This window comes from Somniosus microcephalus, chromosome 3 (assembly GCF_052327205.1).
Source record: "Somniosus microcephalus isolate GS21.2 chromosome 3, FLI_Smic_1.0, whole genome shotgun sequence".
NCBI classification, from domain to species: domain Eukaryota; kingdom Metazoa; phylum Chordata; class Chondrichthyes; order Squaliformes; family Somniosidae; genus Somniosus; species Somniosus microcephalus.
Genome location: NC_140989.1, coordinates 108,417,429 through 108,430,910, shown reverse-complemented (window position 1 = coordinate 108,430,910; position 13,482 = coordinate 108,417,429). Strand labels below are relative to the sequence as shown.

The 13,482-nt window shown below is 44.3% G+C and overlaps 1 protein-coding gene across 2 annotated transcripts in view; it reads left to right on the top strand.

Annotated features, from left to right (window-relative positions):
* Nucleotides 1–13,482, top strand: part of sft2d1 (SFT2 domain containing 1) — a 93,740-nt gene that overhangs the window by 52,821 nt on the left and 27,437 nt on the right. For both annotated transcript variants that reach the window (XM_085981468.1, XM_085981469.1), the window contains exon 4: nt 11,018–11,099. In XM_085981468.1, the coding sequence (XP_085837594.1) occupies nt 11,018–11,099 (82 nt within the window). The remainder of the gene's footprint in view (nt 1–11,017; nt 11,100–13,482) is intronic.

The window sequence follows — 13,482 nt, the reverse complement described above, 5'->3', positions numbered from 1 at the left end:
TCAAGTACCCTGCAATATTTATTTCCCAACCCTGGTCACCTTGCAACCATGTCTCTGTAATGGCTATTAGATCATACCCATTTATCACTGTTTATGGCATGCAAAAATATTATGCATCATCCAATATGAATAGCACAGCGATACAGAGAGGATTGAATGAATCAGTATGACGTATAAAATACCTATGCAGAATAAAAAACAAATTAATCATCCTGCCTAAATATCAACTGCGAACAAAAATTCAGTCTATGTTGGAGTTTTACACACTTGGTTTCATCAGTCTAAGTGCCAATTTAGATATAAAACAATTACTCCTACGTTCATGGAAGCAGGAGAGGCAATAAATCTTGGCACTGAAGCACGGAGTTCATGGAAAATGACTCGCATATTTAATATTGCTGCAAATTACAATACATTGGCCAAGAATAATCTGCATTGTGAAAATGTTAAGCAATTTGTTTCCTTTTAATAGTTGAAACAAATTTTACTTCTCACCTTTTTACTGCAGTTAACTGAATTTGAAGTAACCTGTTCTAGTTTTTTAAAGCCAGGAAAGATTTATATCAACTATATGTCTATTGCTTTTAATTTTATAATTTTGGAGCTGGGAAGTATCTCGCTGCTGCCACCAAAAATAAGAAAAATAGGAATTTCAGTATGGGTCTGTATAGTTTAAATAATATAGATTTTAAAATGGAGGTTGCTCCTTCAAGTACAAAATGGTGGATCAGAGCCACACTCTCCGAGAACCAGGCTGGATTGTTGATTCTAAATTAGCAAATAAAGGCTTCCTTTTGATTGGCAAGGCAGTAAATATATACAGCTTTGCCAGATTAACCTGTAATTTTCAATTGTCCTGTGTCTGGTTGAAATGTGGGAAATAAAATACAACTGTTTGCTTTAACTTCAATTAAATAGCTTTACATCGGAGGATAAATGACTGACTGCCAGCACCAACCAAGCTCCCTGGGCAATTGAGGTTTATGTATTGCATGTAAAAAATCGTTGAACATGTTGTCACCTTCCAAATCTGTGCCCATTTTTCCCGCAACTCCATCTTTGAACCTCTTCAATCAAGTTTTCGTCCCCACCACAACCCTGAAACAGGCCTAAACAAAGACACAAATGATATCGTCTGTGACTGTGACCAAGGTGTATTATCCCTCCTCATCCTTCCTGACCCCTCTGCAGCCTTTAATATGGTTGACCACTCCATATTCCTCCAATGTCCCACCTCTGTTAAACAGCCCTGGCCTGATTCCACTCTAGCTTATCAATTCATAGCCAGAGAATCTCCTGCAATGGCTTCTCTTCTCACACCGGTACCTCTGGCATGCCCCAAGGATCTATCCTTGGACATCTCCTACTTATGTACAAGAACTATAGAGTAGTAATAATGGGGGACTTCAACTATCCTAATATAGACTGGGACCGTAATAGTGTTAAGGGCAGAGAAGGGGAAGATTTCTAAAGTGTGTTCAGCAGAACTTTCTTGATCAGTATGTTTCCGGCCCAACGAGGGAGGAGGCATTGCTGGATCTGGATCGAGTACTTTGCATCTGTCTTCACCAAGGAAGAGGATGCTGCCATAGACATAGTAAAGGAGGAGGTAGTGGAGATACTTGATAGGATAAAAATTGATTAAGAGGAGGTATTAGAAAGGCTGGCTGTACTTAAAGTAGATAAATCACCAGGAGCAGATGGGATGCATCCTAGGATGCTGAGGAAATCACGGAGGTACCGGCCATAATATTCCAATCCTCCTAAGATATGGGAGTGGTGTCAGAGGACTAGAGAACTGTAAATGTTGCACCATTTTTCAAAAAAGGGTGTAAAGATAAACCCAGCAACTACAGGCCAGTCAGTTTGAACTCAGTAGTGGGGAAGCTTTTAGAAACGGTAATCCAGGACAAAATTAAGGAAAGCCAGCATGGATTTGTTAAAGGCAAATCGTGTTTAACTAACTTGATTGAGTTCTTTGATGAGGTAACAGAGGGTTGATGAGGGTAATGCATTTGACGTAGTGTACATGGATTTCCAAAAGGCGTTCGACAAAATGCCACATAATAGCCTTGTCAGCAAAGTTGAAGCCCATGGAATAAAAGGGACAGTGGCAGTATGGATACAGAACTGGCTAAGTGATAGGAAACGGAGTGGTGGTGAACATTTTTTTTTTCGGACTGGAGGAAGGTATACAGTGGTGTTCCCCAGGGGTCGGTTCTAGGACCACTGCTTTTCTTGAGATATTTATTAATGATTTGGATGTGGGTGTACAGGGCACAATTTCAAAATTTGCTGATGAGACAAAACTGGGAAGTATAGTGAACAGTGAGGAGAGTGATAGCCTTCAGGAAGACATAGACAGGCTGGTGAAATGGGCGGACACGTGGCAGATGAAATTTAACGCAGCAAAGTGTGACGTGGTGCATTTTAGTAGAAAGAATGACGAGAGGACATATAAACTAAATGGTACAATCGTGAAGGGGGTGCACGAACAGAGAGACCTGGGGGTATGTGTGCACAAATTGTTGAAGGTGGCAGGGCAGGTTGAGAAAGTAGTTAAAAAGGCTTACGGGATCCTGGGCTTCATGTATAGAGTACAAAAGTGGAAATTATGATGAACCTGTATAAAACGCTGGTTTGGCCCCAACTGGAATACTGTGTCCAATTCTGGGCAGCACACTTTAGGAAGGATGTGACGGCCTTAGAGAGGGTGCAGAAAAGATTTATGAGAATAATTCCAGGAATGAGGGACTTCAGTTACGTTGATAGACTGGAGAAGTTGGGGTTGTTCTCCTTGGAGCAGAGAAGATTGAGAGGAGATTTGATAGAGGTGTTCAAAATCATGAGGGGTCTGGACAGAGTAGATAGAGGGAAACTGTTCCCATTGGCAGAGGGGTCGAGGACCAGAGGACACAGATTTAAGGTGATTGACAAAAGAACCAAAGGCGACGTAAGAAAAGACTATTTACGCAGCGAGTGGTTAAGATCTGGAATGCAATCTGAAAGGGTGGTGGAGGCAGATTCAGTCACGGTTATCAAAAGGGAGTATCTGAAGGAAAGAAATTTGTCGGGCAGGGGAGTGGGACTAGCTGAAGTGCTCTTGCAGAGATCCAGGATGGGATGAATGGCCGCCTTCCATGCTGTAACCATTCTATGATTCTACATGCTGCCCCTCAGCGGCATCATCCAAAGACATGGCATCAGCTTCCACATACAGGAAACTTTGTGTTATCCGGAGGCTAAATGTCCGGCAAGCTCGAGCCACTGGCAAAAATCAGGAGCTGTTTCGTTAGTTTTTTTTTTCTTCTCGTGGCTTTTTTTTTCAACAGTCAGGCTCTGCAAAGTCTCTGTAGCTTAGCAACAGCTTCAGAGAGACGCTTCCAAGGTTCGGGCTGACTGTTTAGAAGCTGTTGCTAAGCAACAGTGTTTGTTGTCAGATACGGAGATGAAAAGCTCCGTATGCTTCAACATTAATGCTGGTGTGTCCGGCAGTTTTGAGGGAACGGCAACAGCTCGGTCCCGTCGGTGCCGGATAGCACAAAGTTTCCTGTATATGCTGACAACACCCAACTCTAACACCCCACCAGCTCTCTTGACCTCTCCACTACCTCTATGTTGTCAGCCTCCTTGTCTGACATACAGTCGTGGATGAACCTCTGTTTTTCTCCAATTAAACATTGGGAAGACCAAAGCCATTATCTTTGGACCCTGCCACAATCTCTGTTTCCTAGTCACTGACTCATCCCTCTCCCTGGCCATTGACTTAGGTTGAACCAGACTGTTTGTAACCTTGGCATCCTATTTGACCCTTAGATGAGCTTCTGACCCCATAACCTGTCCATCACCAAGACCGCCTACTCTCAGCTCAGTCACGTCGCCCGACTCCACCCCTGGTTCAACTTACCTGCTGCTGAAGCTCTCATCCATGCATTTGTTACCTCCGAACTTGACTCTTTCACTGCTCTCCCTGCTGGCCACCCAGCTTTCAACCTACATAAACTTGAGCACATCCAAAACTGCTGCCTGTATCCTAACCTGCACAAAAATCCCACTCACTCATCGACCCCCATGTTCGCTGACCTACATTGGCTTGCAGTCCACCAATGCCTCGATTTTAAAATTCTCATCCTTTTGTTCAAATCCCTCTTTGGCCGTGTCCCTCCCTATCTCTGTAACCTCCTACAACCCTCCAAGAACTCTGTGTTCCTCCAGCTCTGGACTCTTGTGCATCCCCCACTTCCTTCACCCCACCATTGGAGGCCATGCCTTCAGCCATCTAAGTCCAAAGCTTTGGAATTCCCTCCTTCACCTTACCTCCTTTAAGACCCTCCTTAAAACCTACTTCTTTGACCAAGCTTTTAGTCACCCGTCATCATTTTGTTTTCCTTTGGCTCGGTGTTAATTTTTGTCTGATTACGCTGCTGTGAAGTTCCTTGGGACATTTTCCTACATTAACGGTGCTATATAAATGCAAGTTGTTGTTGTGACCTCTCATCTCAAGATGCGCTTTGAGACTGTGTACTCTTTAGCAGGAAACAAGGGGGGAAAAGTTTGTGTATGCCAAGAGAATTGCCGGTATCACCGGCAACTCGAGAAAATGGCCACAGCGCTACCATTGAAAAATTTGAGCTGGGGGTTGGCGATGCGCAGCACTAAATTACCGTGCAATGCCCTCCTGGCGACGTTAAGCGGTCCCCGACCCGAAGTTCCCGTCCACAGTCGGCGTTGCAGCTTCTTACCGCCTGTGGGAGCAAGGCTGTGGAGTTCGCAAGGCATTGTGGGCAATTAAACGGGCTATTAATTAAAGGGGCAATGCATTCAGAACTAATTAAAAAAAAAAGTTAGAGCAGTGAAAAAATGCAGCTTTCTTTTCGTACTGCCTTTCAATAAAAAATTTACCATTTTAAAAAGTCCCAAATGGGATTCTTCAGCACTAACACAAATGGCATAGCAAGCCAGGGAAGGGACACCCAGGGTCTCGCAGCTTTGTGCAGGGGATCAATACGGCAAGAGAGGTCCTCTACACACAGGAGCCAGGAGGCCCTCCGGAAAGCGCAATGTGGGACCACATCACCGAGGCCGTTGCTGCCATCAATGTTGTCCCCACCACCTGACTCCAGTGCCCAAAAAAGCTTCATGACCTCAGACCATTGGTCAAGGTCAGTGAATGCATCTTCAAAAGCCGCCATCTACCAACTGCATCACTAGCCTCTCACACGTCTCAATGCGCGACTACCAATCACTCACCTGCCAACAATCTGTACCAATCACAAGGCAGATGTCCCATTCCTGTGCAGGCTATTCTTGGCAGGGGCATAGCTGAGCCCTTGGCCAGCGGCGGGACTAAAAGGATAAAAGATGCTGGCATCCTCCTATGTTATCATCCTCCTTCGCATGCACCTCTTGCTTTCCTGACCTCCCCTCACCACAACTGCACTCTTGTGCCTTCCTCATTTCACACACCCAAGAAATGTAGCCTACCCAGCCAGTGGGTGACAGAGAGAGAGAGAAGAATGAAGAAGAACAAGATGTTTGATTTGACACTCCCAGCCACCATCTCCTCAAGATTGACCAGCAAGGCCATTTGCAGTGTCCCCCACCGAAAGTCAGCAGCCTTTCACCAGCCATGCTGCAGCCACTGGGGTAGTACTGCCTGACATCAGTAGGATAGGCAAAGGCACACACAAGACCATCACTGAGACAATGCAAAAGGGTGATGAGTTGATTTCTTAATGTTATATTGGATGGATAGATGTATAAAGTTGGATTGGAAAGTTTGCTTTGTGGTGGCTTTATTTCAGCATCGTGGCCAAGAGGACACTCTGATGGTAAGGTGTAGGACAAATGTTGAAAGGGGAATTGGGGTTGTGGCCACTGGGACTGCAGGCGGATGATTCCATCCCGGATATCCCCGCCAGAAAGGGGCTGTCTGGGATTCATCTTTTCATCTGCTTCCTCTTCCTTCTACGAGCAGATGCTGTAAATCTGAAATGACAGCATAAAATGCTGGAAATACTTATCTCGATCTGGATGTGAACTCTGTTTCTCTCAGCACGGATGTTGCCTGACCAGTTCAGTATTTGCAGCATTTCTGTTTTCTCAGAGGCCTTGCAAGCATCCAGCAGCACTCCCTACACACTTTAAAAAAAAATACTTTTAATGTCAACAATTTGCCAATTTATTTTGCCAGCAACACTACAAGGATGTCCAAAGTGGCGGACGCCACAGGACCCGCCACCAGCTGGCAAAAGAGCGGCAGCTGCCGTTCTTTCACCATTTTTTGATGGTAACTGGTGGTATAAAGGCCCCGAATGTTTCATCCAAGAAGTTTATCTCATTCATTAAAAAAAGTTTATTCCAAGAAACTATTAAAAGCTGAAAGCAGCATTCTAAAAAGGATAGTTAACCCTTTGTAACTGTTTCCATTTTATATTTTATACAGATTTTATGGTGGTCAGTATTTTCCTTGTATTTTGCTTCTGTTTTTAATTGTTAATTTTGTTTAGTTTATACTATACAGTGGTCTAAAGTTGATATTTGCCACTTTCAAATTGACAGACGTACTGGGTACATAGAATCATAGAAATTTACAGCACAGAAGGAGGCCATTCGGCCCATCTTGTCCATGCCGGCCGACGGAGCTATCCACCCTAATCCCACTTTCCAACACTTGGTCTGTATCCTTGTAGGTTACGGCACTTCAAGTGCATATCCAAGTACTTTTTAAATGTGATGAGGGTCTCTGCCTCTACCACCCTTTCAAGCAGTGAGTTCCAGAACCCCACCACCCTGTGGGTGAAAAAAATTCTCCTCAAATCCCCTCTAAACCTCCGACCTATTACTTTAAATCTATGCCCCGCCCCCCTGGTTATTGACCCTTCTGCTAAGGGAAATAGGTCCTTCCTATCCACTCTATCTAGGCCCCTCATAATTTTAAACAACTCAATTAGGTCTCCCCTCAGCCTCCTCTGTTCCAAAGAAAACAACCCCAGCCTATCTAATCTTTCCTCATAGCTAAAATTCCCCAGCCCAGGCAACATCCTTGTAAATCTCCTCTGTACCCCCTCTAGTGCAATCACATCCTTCCTGTAATGTGGTGACCAGAACTGCATGCTTAGCTACAGCCTAACTAGTGTTTTATACAGTTCAAGCATAACCTTCTTGCTCTTATATTCTATGCCTTGGCTAATACAGGCAAGTATCCCATATGCCTTCTTAACCACATTATCTACCTGTCCTGCTACCTTCAGGAATCTGTGGACTGGCACTCCAAGGTCCCTCTGATCTTCTGCACTTCTCAGTGTCCTACCATTTAAGACTGGCGAAGGTAAACGTAGGTCCTTTACAGTCAGAGACGGGAGAATTTATCATGGGGAATGAGGAAATGACAGAGAAATTAAATAAATATTTTGTTTCTGTCTTCACGGAGGAAGACACAAAAAACTTCCCAGAAATACGAGAAAACCAAGGGTGTGGCAATAATGAACTTAAAGAAATTATTATTAGTAAAAAAACAGTACCAGCAAAATTAATGGGACTAAAAGTCAATGAATCCCAAGAACCGGATGACCTACATCCTAGGATTTTGAAAGAGGTGGCCATTGAGATAGTGGACGCATTGGTTGTCATCTTCCAAAATTCTATAGATTCTGGAATGGTTCCTGCAGATTGGAGGATAGCAAATGTAACCCCACTATTTAAGAAAGGAGGGAGAGAGAAAACGGGGAACTACAGACCTGTTAGCCTCACATCAGTAGTTGGGAAAATGCTGGAATCTATTGTAAAGGATGCAATAACTGGGCACAGAAACTAATAAGATTGGGCAGAGTCAACATGGATTTATGAAAGGGAAATCCTTTTTAACAAACCTATTGGAGTTCTTTGAGGATGTAACTAGTGGAGTAGACAAAGGGGAACCGGTAGATGTGGTGTATTTGGATTTTCAGAAGGTCTTCGATAAGGTCCCACACAAGAGGTTGGTGAACAAAATTAGGGCACATGGAATTGGGGGTAATATACTAACATGGACTGAGAATTGGTTAACAAACAGAAAACAGAGTAGGGATAAACGGGTCTTTTTCGGGATGACAGGCTGTGACTAGTGGGGTACCGCAAAGATCGGTGCTTGGGCCCCAGCTATTCGCAATCTATATCAATGATTTGGATGAGGGGACAAAATGTAACATTTCCAAATTTGCTGATGATACAAAGCTAGGTGGCAGTGTCAGTTGTGAAGAGGATGTGAAGAGGCTTCAAGGGGATCTCGACAGGCTCAGTGAGTGGGCGAGAACATGGCAGATGGAATATAAGGGGCAGCACGGTGGCATAGTGGTTAGCACTGTTGCCTCACAGCGCCAGGGACCTAGGTTCGAATCCGGCCTCGGGTGACTGTCTGTGTGGAGTTTGCACATTCTCCCCGTGTTTGCGTGGGTTTCCTCCGGGTGCTCCGGTTTCCTCCCACTGTCCAAAGATGTGCAGGTTAGGTTGATTGGCTATGATAAAATTGACCCTTAGTGTTAGGGGGATTAAATACGTGGGGTTACAGGGATCGGGTAGGATATGTGTCGGTGCAGGCTCGATGGGCCGAAATGGCCTCTATCTGCACTGTGGGGTTTCTGTGATATCTGTGTTCTGTGATAATGTGGAAAAATGTGAAGTTATCCACTTTGGTAGAAAAAACAGAAAGGCAGAGTATTTCCTAAATGGTGTAAGATTGGGGCATGCAGATGTTCAAACGAACCTGGGTGTCCTTGTACATGAGTCACTGAAAGTGAATGTACAGGTGCAGCAAGCCATTAGGAAGGCAAATGGTATGCTGACCTTCATTACAAGAGGATTTGAGTACAGGAGTAAAGTCTTACTCCAATTATATAGGGCCTTGGTGAGACCACACCTGGAGTACTGTGTACAGTTTTGGTCTCCTTACCTAAGGAAGGATATACTTGCCATAGAGGGAGTGCAACAAAAGTTCACGAGATTGATTCCTGGGATGGCGGGACTGTTGTATGAGAAGAGATTGAGTAAACTAGGCTTGTATTCTCTTGAATTCAGAAGAATGAGAGGGGATCTCATTGAAGCATACAAAATTATTACAGGGCTTGATAGGGTGGATGCTGGGAGAATGTTTTCCTTGGCTGGGGAGTCTAGAACCAGGGGCCACAGCCTCAGGATAAAGGGTAGGCCATTCAGGACTGAGATGAGAAGAAATTTCTTCACAGAGGGTGGTGAATCTTTGGAATTCTCTACCCCAGAGGGCTGTGAAGGCTCAGTCATTGGGTATATTCAAAACAGAAGTCGATAGATTTCAGACTAGTAAGGGCATCAAGGGATATGGCGATAGGGCCGGTGAATGGAGTTGAGGCAGAAGATCAGCCATGATCTCATTGAATGGCGGAGCAGGCTCGAAGGGCCGAATGCCCTACTCCTGCTCCTATTTCTTATGTTCTTATTTATTGTGTATTCCGTTGCCTTGTTAGCCCTCCCCAAATGCATTACCCCTCACTTCTCCAGATTGAATTCCATTTGCCACTGTTCTGCCCACCTGACCAGTCCATTGATATCATCCTGCAGTCTGCAGCTTGCTTTCTTCATTATCAACCACACGGCCAATTTTTGTATCATCTGCAAACTTCTTAATCATAGTCTACATTCAAGTCCAAATCATTGGTATATACCACAAAAAGCAAAGGACTTAGTACTGAGCCCTGTGGAACCCCACGGGAAACGGCCTTCCAGTCACAAAAAACAAAAACACCCTTCGACCATTACACCTTTGTTTCCCGCCTCTGAGCCAATTTTGGAACCAACTTGCTACTTTCACTTGGATCTCATGGGCTTTTACTTTTGTGACCAGTCTGCCATGCGGGACCTTATCAAAAGCCTTGCTAAAATCCATATAGACTACGCCAAACACACTACCCTCATCGACCCTCCTTGTTACCTCCTCAAAAAATTAAATCAATTTATTAAGACACGATCTTCCCTTAACAAATCCATGCTGACTGTCCCTGATTAATCAGTGTGATTAAACCTAAATGAAGATTTATCCTGTCCCTCCAATTCTTCCAATAATTTTCCCACCACCGAGGTTAGGTTGACTGGCCTGTAATTACTCGGTCTATCCCTTTCTCCCTTTTTAAACAACGGTACCACGTTAGCAGTCCTCCAGTCATCTGGCACTATGCCTGAAGCCAGAGAGGATTGGAAAATTATGGTCAGAGCCTCTGCTATTTCCTCTCTTACTTCCCTTGACCGTCTGGGATACATTTCATCCGGGCCTGGCAAGTTATCCACTTTCAAAGATGCTAAACCTCTTAATACTTCCTCTTTCTATGTTTATTTCATCTAATATTTCACACTCCTCCTGCTTGATTGCAATGTCTGCATCGCCCCTCTCATTTGTGAAAACAGACGCAAAGTATTCATTAAGAACCATACCCATGTCTTTCGCTTCCACACGCAGGTTACCTTTGTAGTCCCTAATAGCCCCTACTTACTTTAGTTATCCTACCCTGCGTGGTGTTCGGTTAAAAAAAAATTACTGTCGTCTGCAGCAGAGAATAAAATATGCAAATTTTAGTTTGTAGGAGATGCAATCAGGTTATTGAAACTGTTTTCAAAATATTACACAACAAAAAGGTGTTGGAGAAAGCCTGAATGGTAATGGTCTTCAATGCTGTTTCGTGTAATCTTCTAATCTATGCCTTGAATTACTATTGGATGCCAAGTCAAGACATGATGACAATGAAGACAAAGTGGCATCTCCATTAACTAAGAAGTTTTACTGTTAAATAATTACTATTGTGTAATGTGAAAGGCTACACATCCAGAAATCTCTTGTTTACAATTAAGCAAAAGGAGTGATTCTGGTTGAGGTTATAAGTCATAATGTGACAACTGTTAACTAGCAATTGAGGGCTGCTTCTTCTTCCCCTTTTGCCTCAAAACAGTTTTGTTGTTATCTGCAAAACTTAATTTCTGGAAACTTAATCTGTTTTCTGTCTCTTTATTCCAGCACCTGTTTTCTCATGGGACCATTGAAGCAAATGAGGAAGATGGTTGACCCAAACCGCTGGATTGCCACCATTGTTATGTTGGTAATTAGAATTTTATGATATAAAACTCTTGCTTTTACTAGTTCTGGTGTTTGTAGATTTGGCATATATTCTTTCAATAAGCTCGGTAAACATATTCAAGGTATTCTACATTAAAAGGGTCATTCCTCATGGGGATATGAAGAGATCATTTTTCCAGTAATTAATTTAAAAAGTGCAAATATAAGTCTTTCTGAAATTCTCAGTTATAAATTGGAACTCTGCAAGACTATTTTATGTTGTTAGCGCCACTGTTCCCCTGAACTACACGCATGCGCGGCCGCACAGCATTCTTGATTGGGCCGCACAATTAAATAAACGGGCCGCGCTCCCGCAGCACACTGAAGCTTCACACCGGGTACTCTGACTCGAGGCAGGCAACTGCGGGGTAATCGCTAGTACGATAGCAAAATGCTGCAGATGCTGGAAATCCGAAATAACATCAGAAAATGCTGGAAAAACTCAGCAGGCCAGGCAACATCCGTGGAGAGAAAATAGAGTCAACGTTTCAGACCTCACTGTACTTGGGCTCTTGCATTGTTCCACGGAAGCTCAGCGTAAGCTCGAGGAACAGCACCTCATCTTCCGATTAGGCACTCTACAGCCTTCTGGACACCATATCGAGTTCCAACAATTTCAGATCATAACCTCGGCCCCCATTACATTTTTACTTATTTTTTATCCACACCTTTGTTTTGGCCCCCCCCCCCCCCCTTTTCTCTCCCACATGGCAGCTGTCTCCCATTCTGCCAGCGCATTTCACACCTAATCTAGAGCTGTCTTTTGTCTCCACTAGTCCTATCACCATCTCGTCTCGTTTTGAATTCCTCTTAATGTCTCTTCACTTCTCTTTTGTTCACTCCCAGCCTGTCCTTTTAATCTGTTTCATTTCCTGTGCTTTTTCAGTCTTGACAAAGGGTTTGACCCGAAACGTTGACTCTATTTTCTCTCCACGGATGTTGCCGGGCCTGCTGAGTTTTTCCAGCATTTTCTGTTGCGCGGTAACCGCACCTCACTGGCAGCCGTGTGATTGGCAGGCCTGTCCAGCCACCGACGTGTGTTTGCAGACTTTCTCAACCAGGGTTCCCCGGCCAATCAGTGCAAAGAGAAGGCGGGAAAATCCCCCCCCCCCCCCGGACGTACATCAGTGGCTGGACTGGCCTACCAATCACACTGGCTTGCTAAATCACACGGCTGCCAGTGAGGGCCAGTTACCGCGCAGCTGCCGCCTCCAGTCACCGGCGCAAAGCTTCAGTGTGCTGCAGGAGTGCAAGTGCAGCCTGAGGGGGTTATTAGACAGTCGAAGAAAGGCAAGTCAGTAAGTACCTCAGCAACCTGAGTGCTTATCAGCACGTAATCCTGGCCAGTAACAAGCGTAGTGTTAAATTAAAGAAATATTTTGCTAAAATAAAAACAAAATGCTGGAAATACTCAGCAGGTCAGGCAGCATCTGTAGAGAGAAAAATAGAGTTAACGTTTCAGGTTGATGACCTTTCGTCAGAACTGGGAAAAAGTTGGAGATGTAACAGGTTTTTAAGCAAGTGGAGGGGCAGGGAAAGGGAGGAGGGGAGGAAAGAACAAAAGGGAAGATCTGTGATAGGATGGCAGGCAGGAGAGATTAAGAAACAAAAGGGATGATGGTGCAAGGCATAAGGAGATGATAAGGGGACAAGTTAAGAAGCAAAAGATGACTAGATGAAGTGTAAATGGCAATGGCAGAATGATCGACAGCTGCCATGTGAGAGAAAGAAAAAAAATGATAGGGGCAGAGGTTATGGACTGAAATTGTTGAACTCGATGTTGAGTGCAGAAGGCTGTAAAGTGCCTAATCGAAAGAGGAGATGCTGTTCCTCGAGCTTGCGTACAGCTTCATTATTTTGCTAATCTGCAGGGCTATTGGCCACACTGGCAAGTCCCCGGAAGTCCTTGTGGAGAGGCCAGAAATTGTATCAGGGTGTGGATCCGACAGGTTGGTAGTTCCTGTGGGGACTTGTTTGAGACAGAACTTCCATCTGCCCCAAAAATGGCTCCTGATGTCAGGAATTTCCTTATTCTCAGCCTGGTTTCTGCAAAGCAGCCAGTACGTCTGCATTAACCAGCCAAACAAGCCATCAGCCAGAGGATCCAGGCATGGGTCTTAGCCAAAAATGCAAGCATTACCAGAAAATCAGTCCCCCTTTTACAAGGGACCTGATTGGCCCTTTGACATCGCTGGCACAACAGTTTTTTTTAATGATTCTGCAGTACTTACCCCAGATATAACTGCTACCCTTTGTTCATGGCTCAAATGCTTTTGAATCAACTGTTTGATTTGACACCAGTTTTTGGGCCATTCACTTTGGTCCCCAATTTTAACATGCAAAAGCTGAAACGCTTCGCTTACAAA